The sequence below is a fragment of the Sesamum indicum genome, linkage group LG3, assembly GCF_000512975.1.
Source record: "Sesamum indicum cultivar Zhongzhi No. 13 linkage group LG3, S_indicum_v1.0, whole genome shotgun sequence".
In the NCBI taxonomy this organism is placed as follows: Eukaryota; Viridiplantae; Streptophyta; class Magnoliopsida; order Lamiales; family Pedaliaceae; genus Sesamum; species Sesamum indicum.
The window spans coordinates 3,794,878-3,822,408 of record NC_026147.1 but is presented as its reverse complement, the minus strand read 5'-3'; the positions used below and the strand labels follow the sequence as shown (position 1 = coordinate 3,822,408).

Here is a 27,531-nt window from a genome sequence, read left to right as displayed (position 1 = left end):
TCATCGTTGTCGGCTGCGGGAGGATCAACTGCAGGTTAGGACACTAGATGATCGGACCAATTCAGATTGATGCTTTGGATGTACTGCTCGATCATTTGCACCAGACCACAGATGGCGTCATAATCCCACCAGTATGGTATATGAAAAATCGACAAATAAAAAAATATAATTATTTGATAATTTTAATTAAAATTAAATAATATTATACTTACCTTCAGCTTCTGAAACCAGAATAGCTATTGCTCCTATGAGATCGGCAAGATGGTAGCGAAGCACCAATAGTCTATAATTTCATATTGTCTTGTACACATTTAAATTTGGTATGAATCAGGTACCCAGATGTAAAAATATCGTATTTTTCAATTTGAATTTTAAAAATGGCTGATTTTTTATAACTGCTTTTGTAACGGCCGATGTAATTTACCTTTATAACAACCTTTATAACAATATTTGTAACGGCCAATCGAATTTATTCCCACCATTTTTTTAATTTCGATTTCAAAAATATTATATTGTAACGGCTTCTGTAACGACTACATATAAATTGGCTTTTACAAATACCATTTCCCACCATTTTTTCCATCTTAATTCGAAACGGTCATTGTAATAGTTTCTTGTTGGTTTGGCCACTCCAAAGATTAAATTATTTTGCAATGGCTTCTGGAACTTTTCATCTTCTGTTATTTTATGACGGCTTTTGTAATAACCTCTAATAGAAAATATATTCTAATTATCACGATTTTTATAATAATGTCTTTTTTTGTATATTTTTCCGCACTTTTTTTCACTGTCATTGTAACGACTCCTTATTTTACCTAAAAGCCGTTACAATAAAAATCAAGCCGTTATAAAAATCATAGCAAATTAGCAGTGATCAATAAATTGTAACGGTTTTACGGACACCATATACTTGTAACGAGCTTAGTAATGTTTATGGCCATTACAAAAGAAATATATTTTTTTCACCCCTCAATGACGTCAGCACCTCCAATCCGTTACAACAAATGCATTTTTTTGTAGTGTATAGTTGCTTACCCATAATTAATTAATATTTGCCACAATCTTTTTACTCTAACCATGATAATTAATTATAATAAAAAGTCATATTTCTTTTAAAGAAAGAAGATACCCTACAATAGTTAACCATATATAATTAATATTGGATTAAATTCATTTTAAACCCCTGTGATATGTAAAAATATAAAAAATCTCCTATAAAATTTTTAATATAAAAAATCACTCCTATATTATGAATAAATGACCACACAGCCCCTTGGTCACTTGAGCCTATTTTTTTTTTAAAATAATTACTAAAAATGCCCCTCCCAATCAATCAATAAAACTAAGCCTATTAATATATAATTATTTTATACCTTGCATATTTACTTTTCCACAACGGTCTCAATTAATTTTATTAATAACGTGTTATTCACACCCATGTATTTTATTAATTTTGATTAATTATTCATTTTTTCTTTTTTCTATTTTTCAACAAATAGATATAATACAAAAATAATTATAAATATAAATCCAGTGCCGTATTCGTTAGTACTTTTCATTATGTATTTCAATTATTATGTAAAATTAACATCATATATACATATATATGTATACATAGGTCACTATAGAAAGTACAACATTTAATCATAGCTAATTATCACCGTTAGAAATTAATAGACATAGTAAAAAGTCATTGACTACAACCATGCAACAGTTATTGGCCTTAGTTTTTACGAGTGTGGCTAATACATTTGTTATGACTCATAGCTATGGTAAAAATAATTTTCATGGTGAATGAATTAAATTTTTGCATCAACTTATATTTAATGGTGATTAATAATAATTATTTACTCCAAATTAATCTAGCTATAACCAATAAAATCATAATCAATAATAGATTTTGTTGTAGTGTGTGAAATACGTAGAAGATAACAGTAGTAATCAAACTACTTGAGTGTGGGGACAGTGGGGCTCTTTGATGTTTGACTATGAACACTCTTTTTTCTTCCTCATACATGCACGACCACGTTCTTACCAGGACCCTTCTTTCTTCCCGGTGGGAAACGTAGTGTTTTTTAGTTACATTCTTATCTGCATGCCATCTTCTCAATGCACACCTATATATATGTGTGTGTGTAATAAAATAATGGAACTGACTTTCTGTTCTCAAACATACTCTAATTTTGTTCTTGATCAGTATTTGATTTTAATGTGAGGAAATATATATATATATATATATATATTGTGTCGTATTGACGACGGAGAGAGATGAAGAACGAAAGTGGGACGAGTAGTAGTGCAGGGAGTAAGGTTGAGAGAAAGATTATTGAGAAAAACAGAAGAATTCAGATGAAAGATCTTTGCCTGAAGCTGGTTTCCCTCATCCCTCCTCAGCATTCCAGACCAGCTGAAAAGGTATGTCATGAGTCCGTCACTCTGTGTTGTGTGTGTTTCTAGGTCGATCGATGGATGTTTCTTTTTTTTTCTTTTCTGTCGGAAGTATGATGAAAACCCTAGTGAAACAAATTACGAAGGTAATTTGTTATGTCATGAGTCCGTCACTCCGTGTTGTGTGTGTTTCTAGGTCGATCGATGGATGTTTCTTTTTTTTTCTTTTCTGTCGGAAGTATGATGAAAACACTAGTGAAACAAATTACGAAGGTAAATAAAAAGGGTTCTCGATCGACCAGAAGGTTATATATATAAAAATGTGCAATTTTAGTGTTGTAATTTAAGAGGCGATATTTTTTGTTTTGTACACGATAATTTAAGACAATTGTTAACCAAAGTTTTCAGATCGATAAATGAAAACCCCAGTATTCATTTAAAAGATAATCGCGATATTTGCATATTTGAGGCGTCCTAAACAAAACCAGACATATACAAGAATTGACCTAGTATTAGGTTGTCTAATTGATCAAAACATCGATGGTCTTCGTTTATAAACCTAATTAAAATCCTGAAAACTAGGAATCAGATTTGCATTACCCTCGTTCCATTCATCATCCAGAGTCGTAACTATACATGTGTCACGAGCAGGAGAATTTGACGCAGCAAGATCAACTAGAACAAGCTGCTTCTTACATCCAACAACTAAGTGCAAGAGTAGAGGAGATGAGGAGAAGGAAGGCACAAGCACTGGCTGCAGCAGCAGCTGCAGCTAATGCTAGTACCAAGAGAGGCCCTCCTAGTACAAGTAGATTAGTATCACCAGTTCTGAAATTCAGGGTTTTCGGACAGAGCTTGGAAGTTGTTTTGATCAGTGGACTTACGAGAAATTTCAGTCTGCATAAAGTCGTTAGCATACTTGAAGACGAAGGAGCTGAAGTCAACACCGTCAACTTGTCGACTATTGGCGACAAGGTTTTCCATACCATCCATGCTCAGGTTGATCTAAGGTTTAATTGTATTTATATTTTAGTTCTCCAACTTACTTAGGTAACATTAATTAATTAGCCCTATACGTTTTAATTCTCGTGATTTCAGGACAAAGTTGATCGAAAAGTGAAATCACCTTGATAACTTTATAATTTTCGATCAATTTTGTCCTGAAATCCCAAAAGTTTAAAACATACAATTAGTTACAGGAACCAAAATCTCAAAAGATCATAATTACAGGACTAAAAATGCATTTAATCCTTATTTTTGAAAAATAATTACACTAAAACCCCTTAATATTAATTTAATCACATTATTATAAGAAATGTCCTCGATTTGATAAAAAAAAATTAAACTATACTTCGATGCTGTTTTATGTTGTACATACAGATGGTGAGGGGGAATATGTAATGTAAAACTTGGTGGCAAGGTTGTCAGTGTATTTTTCAAAAATTGAGGGACTTTTTTTATAATATGCTAAAAATTTATATTACAAGAGATTTCCATGATTTTGGAACATTAAACTACTCCCCTTTGATGTTTCAGTACATTATATGTTCCTCTCTGGAAGCCCAGAGATAATGAGGAAGAATTAATATGGAATGTAAAACTTGAATGTAGGGGTGTTAAGTGTGATTTTTCAAAATTGAAATCATATATACTTTTGATAATATTGCTAAAATTTTGGGGTGAGTACGTAATTTTTTCCTAATTCTATTGATTATTAATTGCACGTTCCTTTCTCCCTCTTTGTCTGATCACATAAAATAACAAAAAAACATGCTTCATTATTTGGCAGGTAAAAGTTTCCCGAGTTGGTATGGATACCTCAAGGATGTCTGAAAGGTTGCACGAATTGATTTCCTAAAGATATCAGTATTTATTCCTATTGGTATACATATATATTTATATATATATATATATATATATTACTGAAATAAATGAGGAAATAGTACTTTTCACACACTTTTCGTTCCATTAATTGCCAGATTATCATTATAATGGTTTCATAAGTTACAAAAAATTTCATTTTTGAGCCATTTCATTAGATTCCATTAGTATTTTGAATGGAAAAAGCCACGTGATCGTTATCCAGAAAGCTGAATTAGAGTTAACGTATGACCACGTCGCATTTTTAATTAAAATACTAATGAAATCTGATGAAAGATTTAAAAGTGAGAATATTTATAATTTATGAGGCTATTAATGAAAATTCTGTAATTAATAAAACAAAAAGTATATTAAATTTAAAATACAGGACGAAAAGTACAATTTCCACATACTATTTTGGGCAGGTGTTTATTTATAGTCTCATGATGTAATTAATGATATCATGGTATTGCGTCTAGAAGCTAGAAATCTTGTAATAAATGTCTACATGCAATGATTTAAGGTTGAAATTGTCTATGTGAAATTAAGATAGTTTTACTCCTATGTCATAAAGTTAAATAGGAACATGTCAACCATTAATATTATGGTCCAAATAATATGTGATTTATATGTGTTTAATTTTTAAGAAATATTCGAATTAATATCTTTTATAGTGAATTTACGAAAATGCTATCCTAAACGAACAAATTAAGAATGCTTTAAATCTATGGGATGCGAGACCTGCAAAACGAACAATCATCAGAACCACACTGAAAAATTCTCGATAATTGCTTTTCAATGTTTAAGTCAGATAAGTAGTTTAGAGAAAAGTACTTAATTAGGTCAAAGGAATATTGGGAAAGCAAAAGCTGTATCTGAAGTATGGAGGACGACTATTTATAAATTTTCCCCAATTGTACTATTAAAGTGATTGAACGACCACGGTAGGTTCATACATATTGCGGTTTTGGAGTTATCGAAATTAGATCGTAAAAACCCTAAATGAAAGATATAAATACGGAGCTTGTCTACAAACTTTGGATATGATTAGCCCATATACACGTGTGTTTTTTTTGCTTTGCGGGGGGAGATAATTACACCACCCTCTCATGAGATTTTATGAAACTATACGTAGATTTTTTGTATATTTAGTATTTTGATATTTATTTTTATTTAATAAATAAATTCATCGTCCGTTAGTTAAAAATAATAAAACTCACTGACATCAGCAGAAAATTAAATAAAAATTTATATTTATTCTCAATTAATTGAACAAATCTTCTGCGAGGAAATTGATTGAAAAAAGTGGAGTGATGCTATATATATTAAATGACTTGTACGCCATTAATGTTTGACTGATCGACTATATGATGTGTTTTTTGTTACAAAAATTGCTTTTAATGTGGTTACAATAAGATGTCAACATAAAAAAGTCACGTTGTTAAATAGGAATATTCAGCTTTCGATTGAGAGTTTAATACATGGAAAAAATGGTGTTCATAGAAAGTGTGCGTTTGACGGAACTTATTTAGGGGTACCCATTTGAAAATACTTCAAATAGATGTTTATCTACTTATTATTAAAAATAAGTTTATGTTACAAAAAAAAAATGGATATTAGTAATAAAATATTAAAAAATGGATACCTTTTGGCTTTGTCACTTTTGCTGTTTTTCTTTATCTAGTTGCTTGTTGTTATATCTTTTGCAGGTCTTATAAACCCCGTTCATAGGTCCAAAGGCGGTCAGCCATACAAACATGATCTCCACATTAATACTAATGTTCATTATTTATCCTTTTGGAACATTACACACACTCTGGCTTGGCCTTTTTGTACAGATTTATTTGCAGGTGCTATGCGATCCACAATGTGGTGGGATAACAAAAACCTTTTTGACTCGCCATAATTTTTTAGTACACCTGTTCGGGTCTTTTGTTGTAAGGGAGCAGTACTCCTTATTTATTGTTGCTCTATTTGTAAGAGAGTAGTACTCCTTATTAATGGCTTTTCTAGAAATTTTAGGGAGGTAGCTCTTCCCGCCGTAACTCTCCCCACCGTAACTATTTTGTGCATTTTAATATAAAAGGACTGGGGACTCCGAAAAGCTCCCCCACCTTTAGGTGGTTTTTGTTAAAAATAAAATAAAAGCGATAATAATTTTTATCTCGTTATTATATAATTATTAATAATAAATATTGTGTAATTAGATACAATTAGTAATACATCTATAATGACAGCACAAAATAGAGATAACTATTATTTGTCACTATGTCGTCATTGTACATTAATCACTCATTTGGTGACAGCTTTGTGGGCATCTTTTGTCAGTAATTTGTGCTGATAACATTTTTTTTAAATAATTACTAAAACCATGAAATTCATTAGTAATACAACAAAATAAATATTCTTATCACTAAATATATACAATTAGTAATAATATTAAAATTATCATTTGATTTATTGTTTTTTTTGTCGCTAATCTTCTATTTTTTTTTAGTATGAAAAGAGCTTTTTGAATCTATAATTTTGCTTTCCAAGTGCTTAAAGTAAACTGAATTAAGGCAAAAGTAATTAGTAGCTATTTGTACTAAATTTGTAATTTATTCGTAAAATTATAAATATTAAGTTGTTTTTCTAAAAACTTCAATTTTTAACTTTTTTTTATTTTTTATTTTTATTTTTAAATAATCCCGACTTTCGCTATTGCTTAATCACATTTTTCATCCCTACATACACGAATTCGATTTTGATTCCTAATATTCTGCATCCTCGATTTTGATTTTTAGACCGATTTTTTTTTTTCTTTTAGCAAAATTAGTCTTACTATTAGTTCGTCCAAATTCACGGAAATCTTACATGAAACGCATATGAGGCTGGTTTGGGAGAAAAATTGACTTTTTATCCTACCTATATGTAGGCTTGGAAAAATGAATCAAGCTACTTGATTCAAATATATTAATAAAAAACTCGTTTGAATTCAATTTTTCAAATTTGGCAAAGCAAAGGGGCATTTTCGGCATGCAACGCGGCCACGAACGAGCACGAAAGGCAAGGGAATTGCCGGTTTTTTTTATAAACCAGTTCCCGCATTTTTTAACAGCGGTGACAGATTTATTATATATATATTTTTAAAAAAATCAGTCACCACTATCACTAGCAGTGACAACTGATTTAATTTTTTTTTTCTTTTTTATAAAAATTGTGGTAGCGTTTTAAGAAAGCGGTACCACTCAAAATTTTAAAAGCCTCATTTTCACTGCAATTCTTTACTTTTCTTTTTTTTTTGATAATTTTTAAATAATTGTCCCCAAATCGAATTCGAGCAAAAGTATTTTATTCACTAAGCTTTCAAACTCTGCTTGAACTCGATTTGAATAGTTCAAAATAATATTATATACTTTAAAGTATTAAATTATTCGAGCGCAATACATATTTGATCCAATTAAAATTTGTTTTACTTTGATTATATTAATAATCTAATCAAATTCACAAACTTTTAAGTTTAATAATAATTTAAACAAATTTAAACAATTATGTGTTGGGTTGGTGTCATATCCTTTACAATCCTACCTATATGACCGATGGTTTGGTTTCATAAATGATGAAACGACCATTTCCTCATGTTTTGATGATTTTTTCTTGATTTTGGTGCATTTAGGCTTTGGAGGAAAAATGAGTACAACCTCTTCTGATAAGCTTATAAAATCATAGAATTCAAGAGACAATCAAATACCACGATTACAATGAAATTATGGATTTTATTTTCCTATCAAAACATTTTGGACTATCAAAAATTTGGGTAGAATTTGAGGCAGGTTTTGGAATGGTTTGTTTTTTTTTCTTTTGAACGGTTTATTAAATACAAAATTTATTTAGAACGGATTTGAAACGGTGTTGGAATAGATAAAAATTCGTCTTTATAGTCAGTGTTACAAAAACTTAGAAACAATTATCAAATAAACGTTTCTAGTTGGGACGGTAACTGTAACTGTCTTTGAAAACCATTCCTACTGTCGAATTTGTCCAAATTTTTTATTTTTTGAATTGGAACGGGTAGGGACAGGTTTTGGAACAGATAATTTAATTGTCTAGGGGAACTTTTGGAACGGCCTTTGTAATACTTATGTCTGAATTTGGAATTCTTTTTTTTTTTTTAGTAATTGGGATTAGTTTAGCAATAGTTTTTGGAACTGTAATTTGCAACGGATTTAAGAACGGTTATCTTAATCAGGAACACGTTTGTAGAACTGTTTTAGTAATGGTATTAGGAACAGTACTTCATAATTTAGAAACACATATTAGAGACTGAAATAACAATGGTATTAGAGCGATTATCCACTATTTTGAAAACCCTGGTTGAAATAGTTTTAGTCAAGGTATTTAGAACGGTCCGTCTAGTTTAGAAATATTTTTTTGGGACTGTCTTTGTAAGGAAATTTGGAAGGGGTATTTACTTAAATTTGTAATATTTTCTTTACCAATACTAAAATCGTTCCTAATTTTTTTAATTTTACAAATTTTTTATAATTTACTAATATATTTAATAAATTTGAATAAATAAACAAATTTATACATTTTAAAAATTTTTGTATATAATTAAATTAATTTAATGAAATTTTAATTAATTGTATTTATAAATTTAATTAATTGAATAAATATAAAATAATGGAATTTAATAAATATTATGAAACATCTATAATTAAAAAAAACTTTTATATAATATAAAAAAGTATTTAATTACAAAAATGAAAAAAAAAATCGTAAAACCTAATCTAACCCTCCTCGTTAGTGACGTTCATATCATCCTAATTCGAGGATGTGGGGTCTGTCAGAGGAGGAGGTCCACATCTCCCTCATCATGGCATTCATGTCGGCGATCATGAGATCGAGGAGACCGATGCTGTCCTCCGTGGCCGAGTCTGGCGGTGGCGGTGGGGCTGGCAATTGGTGATGTGAATGTGCAGCTGGAGACTTGGGCCTCAAAACCAAAGCCGAATACTCAGCCCTTGTTCTTGCCTCCTAACTGCAGCCAGCCACATTTGCTGCTCCACCATCGCCATCGAAGCCTCCTATTCGACACGGGCATCGAGATCCTCGGCGTGGGCTGAGGGTGACGATCATTCATCATCTTCTGGAACATCTCGAGCTTGAGCCACGTGGCGTAATCTCTAGCTAGGAGCTGCCAGATAATCTACGGCCCATATGTTGGGTCCTTCGAGTCAGGTCCTTGGAATGCAGGTCTCTATCCTTGTGTGATATTTTTCTTTGATGGAGGGGCATTTGTGTCACTCGATCAAGAAAATATGGTGTATCCCCATCTGAAGGATAAAATAGTCATTCTTCTAAAACTGTTGTTATTTTTTTACGATCGTTAGTGTAGATTAAATTTATATGTAATTTTCCAATTTATGAGATCAAATTTTAGAAAAAAAAATGTATTATAATTATCCCAAAATAGTATTGACCGTGGCACAGCTGATTATTCCAAAAAGGATTTTTCTAGAAAATAATTATAGACTTAGATATAATGGATTATACAAAAGTCACTTATTCTAATTATATGTCCAAGTCCGTCTTATGATCATACTTCAATTTGAATTAAGAGACAATAATTTTTCATTTTTTAGTAAGGACCACAGAAAATAATAGGATAAATTCTATTGACATTTTCTAATTATATTTAAATATACAAATATTCTCTGTCTTTTAATAAAATTACAAATACATCCTTTATTATAGTTCTAATTATAACTATAATAAAATATGCGTACATGAACACTCTATCTGAAGTGCACCTATAATTTTACAAATGACGAAAAATATTTATAAGTTCATAAATTTTATAAAATGTTTTTTAATAGTTTACAAATATTAGAATCTTCTTTTTTTAGATTAAACTCTTAGATAAATTAAAATTTAGGCTTATAAAATGTTAACTTAAGATGTTTGTAATAATTAGCTTCTTGAATTTTATTAATGCTCAAAGAATTCGTAAAATTATTAAAATTTAGAATCATATACTCGATATTTTTACTTGGGTTAAAAAAAATGGTAAATATTTTAGTTAGTCCCTTAATTAAGTTTGTGGCTAAAAACACTTCAGTCCATCATCGTCATTTCCTCAAGTCAGTACCTCTGATCTTTATATTTTAGGGTAAATTACAACAACCTCTCTTGAGATTTGATATAATTACGAATATTCTTTCATTGTTTCAAAAATTACAAACGCTTCCTAATATTTTATGAAATCATGTAATTCTTGAATGGAGGTATGAAATTGCCAACATTGCCCTTATTATATTTTTTTATTTTTTTTAAATTAAAAACTTATAAAAAGATCAAACGGGATGGATGAAAAATTTTAAAAATTATCTACTTAGTACATAAAAGAATATGTTTTTAAAAAAAATAATAAATTTATAATTTTTAATCTACAAGAGCATTTTGGTAAGTTCACCATAAAAAATGGATAGAAAACTAACGGATTGAGCTAATTGTTAGATGGTTGTTAAAAAATCAAGGGGTATTGATAATTTTTCAAACAATGAGGGGTATTTGTAATTATGCCAAACTTTAGGGAATGTGGTTGTAATTATTCTATATTTTATTTAAAATCAATCATTTTGACCAACTTCCATCCATATGGCCGGAATTACTTTTTCTCTTTTTCTCTTTTGTCTCTTATGTTTTAAAAAATATCATATTGGTCCTTATTTTAGATGGGAGAAGTACTGTAGCTTTTTGCCCAAAATATTGATTTTTGGTGCTTATTTCAGTGAAAACGCTCAAAAGTCGTAAAAATAACTTATGTATACAACAAATTCTGAAGGAAGGTCTTTTTGTTGTAAATTATAATATTATATATATATATTATAAGTATATTTTAATAGTTATATATTATAAATTAAAATAATTATATATTAATGTGCTTAGTTTGACTGGTTGATTAGGAGGGGTATTTTAGTCGTTGTTTCTAAAAAAATAAGCTCAAGTGGACCAAGGACCGGTGTGGTTATTTATTCATAACATAGGGGTAATTTTTAATATTAAAAATTTCATAGAGGAGTTTTGATATTTTTACATATAACAGGGGGTCAAAATTTCTCTTAATATGTTTTTCGCCACCAAAAGAGCAACCTTTAAATAAGCACCAACTACCAAAATTTTAGATGAAACCGCAGGACTATTCCTTGCCAAACTAAGGACAAATGTAATATTTCTTAAATTTAAGGGACTAAAATGAAAAAAAAAATCAAATCCCAGCCAAATTTTCACCAAAAAATGGTCCGAAGGACTAACTTGAAACAAAACCTAAAATTTGGGGATGCTAACTTGAAAAAATAAAGATAATGGACTAATGTGATTCTAGACACAAACTTAATGGACCAAACATGATATTTACCTAATAACAAAAAAAAAAAAAAAAAGAAAGTCGACTCTAGGAAGGTAAAAGTAAATGCAAACAAAAAGGAGGGTACTTTGATCTCTTGAGACGTTAAAATTAAAAAAAAAAAAAAAACTTAAAAGATCTTATAAAAATAAGAGATGAATCGGGTTCACATTTTTCTATAAAATTATAAACATCTTATTTTGAAATTTTACAGACTCTTTTAAAAAAAAATATCGAACAATTTAATAGAATTTATAAGTTCTCCAAAAAATATTAAAAAATATTTTAAAAATCTAATAAGATCTGGCAAACACCCTCCTGATCAACTCTAAATCCAACGCTGACACTCGGGAAGTTGGATCCGTTGGTTGCAAGACTCTTATATGTTCAAGCGAATCGCCCTCTTGATCAACTCTAAATTCGATACTGATACTCGAAAAATTAAACTCTGATTGCAAGACTTACTTTATAATTTTAAACTCATAGAAAAAAAATATTTTTCAAAAAAATTATTATTGATGCAATAAAATTTCAATTTTTATCATTAGACCATAATATTATATAGCCTCAATTATTTATTATAATGATGGATTTGGGGACAGGACAAACAAAATAGCAAAAAGAAATGTTGGCATTAATTGATTTTGTGATCCATCACCACATGGAAATAGTACTTTTGATCCCTCATTGGCTAATTATTTGTCATGTATGGAAGATCATAAATAAAGGCCCTATGAAGTTACTAAAATTTGATAACAGGTTGAATCTTGTAAATAAAAATAAATAATTTATCCCACTGTCTAATTATATATATTTTTTGCCCCTCTAAAATAGCTCTTTTTCGGGTCGGTATTAAAAAAAAAGCAAATTACAATGAGTTCCACTGACGTTTGACATCATTATAAATATACCCTTATTGTTTGAAAATTAATACTGCTCCTGATTTTAACGAGCGTCTAACAACTAACCCTGGTGATCTGATTAAAATGCCCTTATGGACCATAAATTCTAATTGTATATGATTTTCTTAATTTTTTATATAATTATTTTTATAATTTTTAAATTTTTTTCATTCACCTTGTCTGATTTTTTAAAGTTTTTGACTTTTTTAAAAAAAAATTAAAAAAAAAAAGTATATCAAGGGTAAAGTTGATAATTTTAGGCTTTATCCAAAAATTACATAATTTCATCAAATATTAGGGAGGTATTTGTAATTTTTCAAACAATGAGGGAATACTCATAATTATGCCCTCTTGTCTTAGTACAACTTTTACTACCTACTCATTTCTTATGAGCATAAGTATTTCTCATGTCTTATCTTACTGATTTAGGTATAACAGGATTATAATTAAATCCTTATCGATGTAATTTTTATCGTTTCTTATTTTATAGATTACGTACCTAGAAAAATCAAGATTTATTTAAGCTATATTAGAGCTTTGCTTGTGGATCTAACGTAAGCAAATCTATTAATAAAACTTACGCCCGTCAAATTCCGTGCAATTTATATTAATTTTCATTATATTTCCAAACAGATGAGTGCTAATAAAATTTACATAAAATGATTAAATTTTTCCTTAGTTCTTGACGAAAACCACTTTTATAATAAAAACAATTAAATTGCAACTAATCTATGCTAATTTTCTATATCAATATAAAAAGAAAAGTCCCCTTGCACTCACAATCGACGGTTAATACACTGTCGGACTAATTTTTTGTGATATAAAAAGTACTCTTTATAACAAAATAACTACCTTATTCAACTTTTCAAAAATTGCATTAATTGATAATTTTTTTCTTTTTTTATTAATATAACGTACTGGGTTATGTATTTTACTCCTACTTATAATATATTTTAAAGAATGAAAAATTATTTATTATATGTACATAGAAACGACGTACCACAACGACTAACAGAACAAAAGAGGGCTGCTTCTGACTTAAATATGATGGTTTCTGATGTTTAAAATATTTATTATACCTTAAATGTTTATACTTATATAATGACTTTTATTTATTTAACATTATCCATATTATCTTTTAACCTCCCGTATCTATGATGTTTCTCTTTCAATCTCACTCATATGCATCACTTGTTTCAGTTTTAATCATATATTGATTTTTATATATAAATCCACATCCCATGGTGTGCAGTTCTCCGTACTAATATAAAAAGAAATACCCTTTATACAAACAATGATTATTGACATCGCCACATCAATTTTTAAATACGATAATTATGCCCCTAATTAGATGAACTTAAAATTTAATTTTAATTATTATTATTATTTTTTACTACCTTTTTTTACAAAGTGAATCAACGTCAGTTTAACACCAATACATCGATTTTTTTATTGTATTGACAATACTTTAAATTATTACTTTTTTTTGAAAATGTGATTTATTGATTTATATATTTTATTTTTATTTATAATATATGGTATGCAAGAAATGCGTTCGGCCCAAATGTTGACCTGATCCACGTTGAAACCCAATTCATAAAAACTTCGTAAGAGAGCCCTGAAGTGAACAAGGCCCAAGAGAAAGTAGTCCCCATAACGTGGATACCTGCACCTAGACTCAAGGGAAAATGGGCCACAATCAACGTCCATCGGCCCAGGGAGCTCGGTGCTGACCTGGCAGTTAGATTGGCCACTCTCCTAGGTGGCAAGAGACCATTCGTGTCAAGAATGAGCAGACATCCATGTAACGAGAATAAGAAGATAATTTTGGATGTTCATGCCCCCTCTCCCCTCCCCAATTGCCTTCTAAAAATTTGGGGTATATCCCTTTGAAAGCTTATTCCCTTAAAGATTCCCCTACGATCAGAACTCTTTGGAAAATCTTTGTTAAACGATTTTCAAATTTTAAAGAGGCTTATCCATAGGATCTGTTGGCCCGAGATTAGACCTCTTCAGCTACCACTGACTAAGGTTATAAAAGCCGGTCTTCCCCTTTCGGTTAAGGGTAACGTTCTATTAGTACAAGCAAGCATATTGATTCATTATTCGAGTACTCTTATTAGCAAAACTATTGTTTCATCTTTTAAGCAATTATTGTTATTATTCTTAGAGTTTATCTTTTTATAGTCGATTACGGACTTTATTCTAATATTTTTTTTGTAGGTCCCTTTTTTAGGTTTACTAAAAATTCAACCCAAGAACTTCAGGTTCAAGGACTTCATTAGTGAATATTTTTTTGCTCATATCTATATATTTTAAAATATAAATAATTATTTATTATATGTATGTAAAGATAACGTATCACAATGGATAGTTATTAAGAAAAAAAAGTAATTATTTTTTAGGATACTATTTGGGGGTGTAATAGGAAGTAGGATTTGAATGAGAAAAGAAAAGGAAGTTGTGGCCTTGTGGGTCACGTACACACGTTGTCTTCAGGCAATTCCATGTGCCCACATGGCGCTGCCTTCTCATAATGCACATCACATTACATTACATACATTCATATTCACACACAATCTCCCTCTCTCTCTCTCTCTCCAGTCTTCCCCTTCCCTCAACTATCAATTTTTTCCTCCTCCATCGATTCTCCTCTGACGTAAACTCAAGAAACCAAGGAAAATCAAGAAAGTTACTTCGCCATACAGCGCAGATTCGTATGTATGTATTTATTTACATATGTAAGTAGATAACACCATTTTTCCAAGTATCAGTTCAAGAAAGAAACAGGCAGAGATGGAGAAAAGCAGTAATGGGTTCGTGAGAGCAGATCAGATTGATTTGAAAAGCTTGGATGAGCAGCTGGAGAGGCACTTAAACAGGGCTTGGACTATGGAGAAGAACAAGAAGAAGAATCAAGAAGAGTCCTACTCCAGCTCCACCACATCTACCGCCGCCGTCGCCGTCGCCGCCGTCCCCGCCCCCGTCCCCGCCGCCATCACCCCCAGGAGGCAGAGGCAAGAGTGGGAGATTGACCCCTCTAAGTTGATCATCAAGGGCGTGCTTGCGCGTGGCACCTTTGGGACTGTTCACCGGGGCATTTACGACGGCCAGGACGTCGCCGGTCAGTCACCGCCTTGTCCCCTTTTCCTTTTTAATTCAGTAGTTTCCAGTTACAACTTTTGTAAAGTTCTCAACTTTTTTGACTTTCACTTTTTGTCATTTTCTGGGCTCTTTTCAATTTCATAGTTATGGTTATAGTTTAATTTAATACATCTCTGTATGTAGAATAGAAAAGTTTACCACTTTCTTGATTGTCTTATGTTGCTTTAGATGATAATAATAATAATAACAATTATGTAGCTGTTGAAATCTGATTGAACTCATATGACAAAGTGTTGTTTGTGCCTAAGATTCCATGTATTAGTTTATTGGTGTCCGAATTAATATATAAACCTGAAATAAATAGTAGCAAAGTTAGTGTTCGGAGCTATCATAACATGGTCGGTTCAACATTAATTTAGTGGGCCTTTTTGATAAGTCAGCTTTTAAAGTTTCTTGCTCTTTGTGGGGTAGTGGCAAGAACTCTAACATATCTCTGCCCTTGGTTTCTTTTGATTGCCCTTTCTTTCTTTCTCCATTTTATCCTACACACACACACACACACACATATATATATATATGTATTTATATATATATATATTGTTGGGGGGTGGGGGGTAGGAGGGAAGGGTGTAGACTGGCATAATGAATGCATTCTTATGGAATCCGTGACTTACGGCACGGGTTGGATTTGGAGGTGACTGCAATAACTTGGACTGGTATTTCTCAACTTTCATGTGATTCAACCAGTTGCCAAAGTTTTGACTTTTGTATCTCAACAAAGATAACTGAGAAACATTGGTGTACAAAAAGTGGACAATTATTAACTATAATAGTACAGAGAAGTTATTTTAGTTAATAGTTAACCACTGCCTAGAATGTAGGATCTTGGTTATCTGCCTGAATATTATATTCCATAGGACTTAGTGATGTTAACTTCAATGAAAGTTACTGTGAGGCGTAGATCAAGTGGTAAAATTTTCTTGTAACAGTGAGGCCCCAAGTTTAAATCTTTGGTAGCACAACTTCTTGTTTTCGACGTCACAGTGTTAGTAAACTGATTCTATATTCATTGATCTGCTCAAAGAGGATGAAGTATTCAGCCTCACAAGATGAAGCTTTTAACTCAGTGATGAAATATCTATCTCTGATAAAGAGTTGCCAGTACTAATACTATAGACTGTATTGACAGTGGAGTTTGAATGACAAAAGAACGGAAGGATCCAAGGAGCCAGAGGAGAAGTTGAGGTACAATACTACAATGTCTAGGTTAAGACCAACCAAAGATATAATAAACATTTTTTCCAAGTATTGCCATGCTCACATGGTTTTCCATATCGAGGTCTAACAAATGATTCGAGTTGGAAACAGTTTGAGGGAGAAGAATGTCTTCTTTCCACTCCATCTCTGAGTTAAATGAAACGAGTAATCAATGACATAAACAGGGGAAATCATTAAAGGACATAAATTTACTCTCCGGAAGGATCCTAAAATAAAAATCAACCAGTAATGGGATCTAATAGAACATTGAAAAACAAGCTCGTGGCACCTTAACCTTTGCAGCTTGAAGCTCGGTACGAGGTGCTGTTCTAATTCTTGGAAGTCAGTTTAGTTTCCTTATTATTATAAGTAAATATGTCATTTAGACACGGCCTATTTGCTAATGGTCATTCTGGAAAACGGGATTGATTATCTTTATTCATCAATAATTTCAGACATTTCCTAATGCAATTCATATATCTCTGCCTACTTTGTCAAGAGTTTCCTCATTAATAGTTGGTAGCTTCCTCTGATCCTCAGTTAAACTGCTGGACTGGGGGGAGGAGGGCCATAGGACAGAAGCTGAAATAGCGTCTCTAAGAGCAGCTTTTACGCAAGAAGTTGCAGTGTGGCATAAACTCGACCATCCTAATGTAACTAAGGTTAGATATCTTTTTCTGATTCTTTGAGTTTATTTTCATATCAGATTCTTTCAGTTGATCTGTGATAGCTGCTGTAATCATTTGAACTTCAACGAACTTTGTCTTTGTAGACTCTTCTTATTAATGGTCTGATATTTGTGGAAATCCATTTGCAGTTTATAGGCGCGACAATGGGCTCTTCGGACCTTAACATTCAAACAGAAAACGGTCACATTGGCATGCCTAGTAACATATGTTGTGTTGTTGTGGAATATCTCCCTGGAGGTGCCTTGAAATCTTACCTCATAAAGAACCGGAGGAAAAAGTTAGCGTTTAAAGTAGTTGTCCAAATGGCACTTGATCTTGCTAGAGGGTATCTTTCTTTCTGGATTTTGCAGTTTTTCCTAATTATCAAGTGGCTTCAAACCTCTTTCTTTCTTTTTCACTAGAATTACGGCTATTTGTTTTGCTTTATAGGTTAAGTTACCTTCATTCTCAGAAGATTGTTCACAGAGACGTTAAGACGGAGAATATGTTGTTAGACAAGACACGGACCGTTAAGATAGCTGATTTTGGTGTTGCTCGTGTTGAAGCCTCGAACCCGAATGACATGACGGGGGAGACAGGAACCCTTGGTTACATGGCTCCGGAGGTATGTAGCATTGGAGCTGGATACTGATTTCTAGAAGTTCATGTACTTTCTTACATCTCCTATGTGTCTTCGTCAAATAGATTTTCTGGTAAGAAAGATGATATAGCTAAAAACCCAAAGTCAAACAAACAACATTACAACATGGTAACTAAGGTAGTTACGATCATTTTGATCGAGGTCTGCTGTTTTCTCTTCTGTAGTAACTCAACGTGACACGAGCTGTCTTATTAAAAACACTGTCTTATTAATGAAGCCATGTGTCTGAACAATGAACTGCAGGTCCTAAACGGCAATCCATACAACAGGAAATGCGACGTCTACAGTTTTGGCATCTGTCTGTGGGAGATATATTGTTGCGACATGCCATATCCCGACCTTAGTTTTTCCGAAGTGACGTCAGCTGTCGTCCGACAGGTAATGTCTCTTTCTCTCCTTCCCAAAATTCATTGGCTCATGAGCTGGTTTATTACTCTCGTCAAACGTTGTCTGCAGAACCTGAGGCCCGAAATACCAAGATGTTGTCCCAGCTCCCTCGCAAACGTGATGAAGCGATGTTGGGATGCGAACCCAGACAAGCGGCCTGAAATGGACGAGGTAGTTTCCATGTTAGAGGCTATCGATACGTCGAAAGGTGGTGGAATGATCCCCGTCGACCAGCAACAAGGTTGTCTCTGTTTCCGCAAGTACCGTGGCCCGTGAAAAAATTTTCTGTGTACAACTAGATTTCTTGTGTAATGAACGAATATCAGAGGAAACCGGAATTAATGAAGCCAGAAATATATTTGACAGTGGTGGGTATAGGCTGAGAAGCTGTGCTGCATATCTCTGCATGGTGTGAAGCTTTGAAAATGTTTAAACGTAGTGTTTTATCATTGACAAGCTATCATTATTAATTCATTTTATTCTCTTTTGTTTTGAGTTTTTTCGGTATACGTAAACAGTTTTAATGGAATAATGTTGCATGGATACGGATACGGATACAGGGATTTCGATTGATCTGATGCAAATCAGATTGGATTTTATTTTATTGTTTTTTTAAATTTTATGGTATTTTTTATTTTATTTAATATATATACACAACTTGTAAGTAATATGATAAAGAAGACTGTAAATTAAGGGATGAGTTCAAACAGCCCAAAAATGGCCATGTACTGGAAATAAAATGAGCTTAGTTCCCAATAGCAGCAATAGGTTATGATCATCTTCACTTCTTTCACCCCATCCTCAAGTTGGAGTTGAGATGGATCAGTCAAGCGCAACTTGAACAGTAGAGATAAGAAAAATGGTCTTGTAAGTGTCTTATTGAAGATATCCGCCAATGATACTCGGAAGAAACATGTGAAGGAGAAACGAAATTACGTTTGTATTTATCCCTCACCTAATGACAATCAATTTCCACGTGTTTTGTGCGTTTGTGAAAGTCAAGATTGGTTATAATATGTAAAGTTGTTTTGTTATCACATAAAAGAGAATAGGTGTAGGAATTTGAATATGCAAATCTTGTAGCAAATAATAGATTCAAGTCAATTCACGCATTGTACTATATTCTGCATTTGCAGTTGACATAGAGATTGTTGTTCGCTTCTTTGTTTTCCATGAGATTAAGGCTGTCCCAAAGAAGATATAGTATCCTGTAAAAGACCTCTCAATGTCTGCGCAAGTAACCCAATCAACATCACAATAGACATTCAAAGAAAGAATGCCTCTTACAGGAAAGAAAAGGCCTTTGTTGGGAGTTCGCTTAAAGCATCTGATTATGTGGGGGTATTGCATCCCAATGTTGCTCGCAATGGTGTTGAGTAAATTGGCTTAGTTGTTGTGATGCATGAGATTTATCTGGCTTAGTAAACCCCAAGTACAACAACCTGCCAACTAGCCTTTTGAAAGCTTTAGGGTTGGGCATTGGATTGCCTACTTCTAAAATGAATCTGATTCCAGTAGGTAAAGGAGTAGTAACAGTCTTGGCATTGGTAAGTCCTGTGTATGCAACTATATCTCCAATATATTTTGTTTGAATGATGGCCAGTCTCGTTGAAGATCTTGCAAGTTCCCAGCCCCAAGAAATATTTAGCAGGCCCATGATCTTTGATGGTAAAGAGTCTGTGTAGATATTGCTTACTTTCTACGATCATATCTTCAGAAGGACCTACAATAAGTACATTATCTACATATACAAGTAAAGTAAAAAAACCCGAAGGAGTAGATTTTGTAAAGAGATAATGGTCATACTTTGATTGTGCAAAATCACAAGATTCCAACTTGTATGTAAACTCTTGATTCCACTGTCTAGAGGTCGGTCGGTTTCAACCCATATAATAATCTTTTCAACTTGCAGATATGTCCTGCTGGAATTGAGTAGCCTTTAGGAGATTTCATATTTATCTCTCCATCCAGATAACCATGGAGAAAAATTTTATTTATCTTAATATATGTGCCAACCTAAAGAAACTGCAATAGCTAGAAAGGTCCTCACTGTCTCTGCCTTTGCAACAGGAGAAAAAATATCAACTTAATCAATTCCAACTATTTGATTATAGCCCTTTGCCACCAGTCTAGTTTCATGCCTTCCAACAAATCCATTTGCCTTTAACTTTAACTTAAACACGTATATGCAACCTATTGACTTTTTCCCTTGAGGTAGTAGTGTGACATCTCAGGTGTGATTCTTTTCCAATGCACATACAAAATCTTGCATCCAACCTGATTTAGTAACAGTCCTTGTGGGCCTCCTAAGGTCTTCAATGCTACCGTCGGTAGGAATTTCTGTTTCTGTATTTGTGCTAGATTCAGTCTGTTGCAACCATTTCAGATGTATCAACGGTGCAAATATTATGTCAATCACATATCAATGCTCTTGCAGCTTACAATAAATGTTTATATTTCGTCTCCACCACCTCATTTTATTTGAGTGTGTAGACACAAGACTTTTGATGGATAAAACAATTAGTTAATAAAACATATAGCTCTTTGGGGCAGTGCCAAAACTTTATCGTATCTATATAATTAGTTAATAAAACAATCATTCTTCACAATTTTTATGTTATCTTATAATTTTATCCAAACACTAACAAAATTTATTCTTGAAATAAAACCCTGTATCTTATAAATAATTTTAATAAATTTAGCCAAACACCCTCTTACCGAGCGTGAAAATCAATTAATATCTGCACATTAAAACAACTGAAATACTTTATAATATATATATATATATACATTATTACAATTAATTATCGCATATATATGTAATAAAAAAATTATCCAATTAGCACTGACAAACATATATACGTATATATATATATATGAAAGAAGAATATGATCATAAAGAAGGAGAACAAGAAACAAGTAGTACTAGAAAAGTTCTAGGGCTGCCCGTCTTGCCCCGTTTCAGCAGATTTCTGGAGTTCAATCTCCTGTTTGTTGGTCTCCTCTTCCTCGCCCCATTTCGTCGTCCTATAGTACGTTGCGAACAGCACCAGTTGCACTAATCCAGACAGTGTCCCCAAACCATTTGGAACCTGTCCCAAAAAAGTATTTAATGAAAATTGCATTTTACATCCTGCAATTTAGCTATTTTATAATTTTAGGCTCATTATTTTTAATTCACCATATTTAATCTCATAACTCTAAAATTTACAATTTTAGTCCCAAGCATTAACCCTTTAACTTTCCGACGAAAACAATAGATGCATGGATGAGCTCCGTTGAGTCTTAAAGGGAATTAAGGTTGTTTCTGCCAGAAATTTTTCGAAATTAATGTTTGAGAATGAAATTGCACAATTTATAAGGGATAATTACATTTTAACCCTTAACTTATAGTTTATTTACACAAAAAGTTATACATACACCAATCAGAATTCACTAGAAGAAAATTTAATATTGACTATAATTTGATTGGCTGTGGACCAAAACCATGATAAACAATTATTATTAATCATAATTAAATAAAATAGATACAAAACTTAAGTTATCTACCATGAAAACTAGTTTGTCATGACCATGAGTCATAGCGAATATTTTTCAAATCGCTTTTAGCCGTGAGAAATATTTTAACCATACTCGTAAAAATCACAACTACAACAACAATTGCGTAGCCGTGGTCAATGACTGTTTATTATGGTAATTTACCATTAACCATGGTTAAAATGTTAAATTTCTTCTAATGAACGTCAACATCATTTACACGAACCATCCTTATTGTTTGAAAAATTATACATACAACCCCAAGAAACATCAAAGATATTACACAAACTACCACTAGTTTTTTACTGTCATAGATGGTTTCTATAATTAAGCAAAAAATAAGGATCGTGTGTGTAAATACACCATCAATTAAGAGTGTAAGTATATTATCTCATTTTATAAATTATGGGATGCAATGTGATGAATTCAAAAGTAATGGAACCAAAATCATAAAAATACTAACTTATCGAATGAAAATACAATTTTCTCAATAATGTATATATATATATATATATATATATATGTAAGGATTTCATATTTGGTTTTACCAGGACGAAGGGATCCAATTTGATGAGCGCATAGATGGACCAAACTATGCCGTTTGCAAAGTTGGCTAGTGATAGAGAAAATGGCATGTACTTGACACTCTTCGTCTTGATAACTCGTTTCTGCGATATTTTCAACCAAAAAAATAACTAAAGTTAAAAATAAAAAAAAAAAAAAATCAATAATGTATTATATTAATCAATCACCCTTAATTAACTAGAGGTAAATATGTACGTACCATGACAGTTAGGGGCGAAGCGTACATCATAATATTGAAAATTACACACAGTATTCCAACGAACAAAGACCTCGACTTGGTCCCGTGCAGACCAATCAACGTTATCACAACCACGATGGCGAAGAAAATTGCCTCAAGTAGTAGAGCAATGAACATTTTTCTCTGGAATAATTTCATATACATTAAAAATTATTTTATTCTATTTTGTTGAAAAAAAAAATGTTAGTTTGATCGAAGAAATTAATAATTAATTATGTGTGTGTTATTGTACTAACGCGCTTGGCCCAATCAGAGAAGGTGATGAACATGGAGAGATAGAAGACTTCGATGAAGAAGCCGGTGCCGTTGATGGTGATGACCAGAAGGCTGTCGGGGTGGACGATGGGCAGGCCGTACAACACCCACATTGCACAGTTGAGCACCGTAGCAATGTAAGGGTCCGGTTTGAATGATTGTACTGATTTTTCTTTCCATATTCTGTAAAATGTAGGCCTGCATTCATGCATGTATGTCATCATCAATACATATATATATATATATATATATATATATAGAGAGAGAGAGAGAGAGAGAGAGAGTTTTACATAGGAGAAAGGAAAAGGAAGAAAGAGATGACATTTCCTGCACATAGAAGAAAATAACAAAATTAAATTAAATGTTCATGCAATTGAATAATATCGAGAAATATAAATTAAGTAAGATGATTTTCGTATTACGTCCCATGAAATAGTTAATTAAATTTTAATATATTACGAATTAGGGGGACAATTCATGCAAATGCATTTTTTTCTTGTGTGTTAATAAACATATGTACGGGTATGCTTGATGCTGTATTCAGTATATTATACATTAATTGTAGCTTGTATGTTTTTGATAATCGGATAATGTATCTATATACATGAACATATATATATGGTACGTGTATGTGATAATCAAATGCCCTAATGATTCTTGAAAATCAAAAAAAGGGGAGAGAAAGAGAAAGAGAGAGAGAGAGTTATGTCAGAAAATACGAACCTATGATTCCAATAATGGTCCTCACTGTATCAGGGTCCGCCATCTTTAAATCTTACAAGAAGGTATTAAAATTAAAGCAAAATCGTAGACAATAGCGACAGATTAAACGAAGGGGGACGGGACGGATACGATGACGGCAATCGAACCGACAAGAAAACGACGATTTTTTGTGTGTATGTGTGCGTGAACCACATCAATGAAAATGGGATGCTATAAAAAGAAAAGAAACAAAAGCACTTCGTATTGCCAAGAACAATGTGTTTGTATGTGTGCGTGTGCTTTTTTTGTGGTAATTTGGAAGAAATTAAGAAAGAGAGATGTAGGTATAAATGTATAGGATACGGATGGGAAATGATTATGAAGTGTATAATATGAGTATAAATACCTGTATTTTTTATTTTGTGTTATTATAATCAACGGTTCACAAATTTAGTTAGAAAAGTACAAGGATGTGTACGTACCATGAAAATTTTCGGGGAATTTATGGTTGTCGATTTACCACCCTCCCTCATCCAAATAAGTAGTGTCCGTCTCTTATTTCAATTATTTTCTTGAATTTCTCTTAGAAATTGTGGCACGCGTGGGATATATATTTATATTGACTAGGAGATGAAACAGAATTACAATTTTCAGGAAAGGATAGGAAATAGAAAAGACCCACTCACTTCCGGATTTGATTCCGTGTTACAATTCATGTTGTAAAATTTTTATTACATTTCATGACATATACACAATTTGTGTATAAAAATTACATTATTAATTTTATTTAAAAAAAAGTATACACATAATGTGTAAATATATGTGAAATAAATGGAACACATGATAGGATTAAATACAGGTTAAAAGCAAAATACTCCATGTGTTATTGAAAATGCCCCTCCATATATTTGAAAATATTACTGACTGCTAGTTAAACTTGGGGTTTTCATCTATTGTCCATTTTGTTTCTGGAGAGAGAGGAAGAGAGGCGATTGAGAGGAACCATAAACACGAAATCACTCAAATCTTTGAAAATTCACCACCTCCGCTGGCGAAATCCACTCAAACGTTGTCGCCCGTGGCTGCGACACCGGATACCATCAGTGCCGATCTATTTCGAGCTCCGATTTTCGCTTCTTCTTCTTGAAAATCCACCACCGCCGCTGGCGAACTCTTTTGCTTCATCCCCCACCAAACGTCGCTGTCCGTGGCTGGACACCAGACACGGTCAGTCTCTTAATCCCACTTGTCGATATTTACAGCTTCATATTTCGATACATAAACTTAACAACCGTATCTATGTAGTGGGTGAATATATATATGGATGAATATCTATGTAGGCTTGTACTGCTATATTTTTGAATATTTTTTTCTTTTTACGCGTTTTGTTGCTGACTTTTGTATTTGGTTTTGGGTTTAATGGAGGTTTTTTGTGAGGAAAAAGCTGAGCGAACATCAGATTTGGAAGCAGTTAAGGTAGACCTTTCTGTCTATACTGTTTTTTTGTTCATTTGGTTGGGATTAGGGTTTTGTATATTTTATTACGTTTTTGGGAGATTGTAGATTTTGCCATATTGTCCCAACTATGTTGGGTGTATGTATGAAAATGTTTAATAATTTACGATCCATTTTGTAGTCCCAACTGTGTTAGGTCTATTTTTTTAGTCAATCTATGATTATATTAAATAATGCTATGTTTTTATTGTTATGTACATGAAAAGCACCATGTGTTAGGGTTTTGCTTCTTGCTGAAGCATTATTGGTTTTTTTTTTTTTTTAATTGTTGGAAAGTTACTGTGCTTTTATAGTTATGTGCATTTGTACCCCCTGTGCTATGCTTTTGATTTTTGCTGAAGCATTATTTTTTTGGGGTTTATTTTATTTATGTGCAAATATTTCAGACACATGACATAAATTTTTGGTGGGGTGGGAAATTTGTAAAACATTCTAAACTTAGTTATGTAAGAGGGCATAAGAAAGTATTTGATAAATTGGATTTCGATTGTTTGGGTTTATATGAATTAGGAGAAATGTATGAACATTGTGGGGGGGGGGGATAGTGCTTAAATTTTATTATAAAGATCCCACTCTACCATTAGAATGGGGCAAAAGACAAATTAAAGAAAAATGTCCTGATATTTATTTGGTTGACCTAAAAAATTGTCATAAAAACTTAGAGGTTCTAGTAAATATTTATGTAGAGAAAAAGGATGTAGAACCTATTCAAGCCGTAGATAGTCAGGATAATCCAGTTGAAAAGGAGCAGGAAGAAGAAATTAGATACTTGTTAGATGGAATAGATTTTGATGAATTGGATAGGGATGAAAATTAGAGTGAGGGTGATGGGAGGAAGGACTGTGAGGGGCAGGTATAGAGATTGAAAGGGGTTAAGTTTGAGAGTGTTGACTGTGAGGGGAAGGGGGGTGTGGCATTGGGCTGAAAATACTAAAAGTCAAAGTGAGGATTGGAATTTCATTTCAGTTCAAGAAAATGAACCAAATCCACCTGAAAATGAACCAAATTTCACTGATGTTCCAATAACTGAAAATGTTGAAAATCCAATTGGTAATTTCACTAAAATTTCAATTCAAAACAATTCAGAAAAGATGACTGAAAAGGAAAAAAGAAATATATATGAAAGATTTTTGAATGAGTCATCATCAAAATTTGATGATTCATCTGATGAGGACTATGTGCAAGGTAGCGAGGGGAGTGATAGTGAGGCCCTTAGTATGGTTTTAGAAGATATTGAACGTGAATCTGATGATGATATTTTCCTGTAAAAAAATCCAAAAAAAAAAAAAAGACTTGATGTAAAAATTGAAAAGAGTGATGAAAGGCAAAAATAGAAAAAAATTGTCTGAAAGAGTTGAAACTGAAGTTGGAGAAAATGAATAGGCTAGTGATGATGGAAATGAGGATGATTTGGTTAGTTTAGAAGGTAGTGATAATAATGAAAATGAAAAGCACCCAATTTTTAAAGAATCTGATTCAATTAAAAATGTAAATTTGGTAGTTAGGATGAAATTCCAAAATGCTGCACAGTTTAAGGGGGCTTTGAGGGACTGGTGCATACAAAATGGGGTAGATATTGAGTTTTTAAGAAATGAAGCTGCAAAAGTGACTGCAAAATGTAAAGTGGAGAGTTGTGAATGGAGAATCCATGCCTCACCAATAGAAGGTGGACCTACATTCCAAATTAAAACATTGAAGGGCAAGCATACATGTGCAAGAACATATGAAAATAGGTTTGTCAATGCATCCTATCTTGCAAAAAGAATTGAAAATGCAATCAGAGATAATCCTACAATTCCTGTTCAGCAATTGAAAAATAGAATTCTCTCAAAATACAATGTGGATGTGAGTAGATTTAAGGTGATGAGAACCAAACAAGAAGCTTTTGAGAGAATCAGGGGGGATGATGCAACGCAATACAAACTGTTTTGGGATTATTGTGAAACTGTCAGAAATGGTAATCCAAGGTCTAAGCTCATACTTAAAAAATTGGAAAATTCTTTTCCCCCAGTTTTTGACATAATGTATTTCAGTCTCCATGCTTTAAACAAGGGGTTTATGGAAGGGTATAGGCCAATCAT

The 27,531-nt window shown here is 32.4% G+C and overlaps 3 protein-coding genes across 3 annotated transcripts; 2 read left to right on the top strand and 1 right to left on the bottom strand.

Annotated features, from left to right (window-relative positions):
• Window positions 2,263-4,322, top strand: LOC105157401. The gene is made up of 3 exons (XM_011073814.2): window positions 2,263-2,415; window positions 3,040-3,387; window positions 4,178-4,322. Exons 1-3 carry the CDS (start codon window positions 2,269-2,271, stop codon window positions 4,244-4,246), a joined length of 564 nt encoding a protein of 187 aa, XP_011072116.1. The 5' UTR covers window positions 2,263-2,268; the 3' UTR covers window positions 4,247-4,322.
• On the top strand, window positions 15,084-19,113 carry LOC105157197 (serine/threonine-protein kinase HT1-like). Its single transcript, XM_011073532.2, has 6 exons — window positions 15,084-15,664; window positions 17,443-17,564; window positions 17,720-17,916; window positions 18,021-18,195; window positions 18,475-18,609; window positions 18,688-19,113. Exons 1-6 carry the CDS (start codon window positions 15,337-15,339, stop codon window positions 18,892-18,894), a joined length of 1,164 nt encoding a protein of 387 aa, XP_011071834.1. The 5' UTR covers window positions 15,084-15,336; the 3' UTR covers window positions 18,895-19,113.
• Window positions 21,476-24,288, bottom strand: LOC105157196 (bidirectional sugar transporter SWEET5). Its single transcript, XM_011073531.2, has 6 exons — window positions 23,957-24,288; window positions 23,524-23,560; window positions 23,215-23,431; window positions 22,940-23,101; window positions 22,704-22,823; window positions 21,476-21,710 (listed from the first exon to the last, which is right to left on the bottom strand). Exons 1-6 carry the CDS (start codon window positions 23,997-23,999, stop codon window positions 21,555-21,557), a joined length of 735 nt encoding a protein of 244 aa, XP_011071833.1. The 5' UTR covers window positions 24,000-24,288; the 3' UTR covers window positions 21,476-21,554.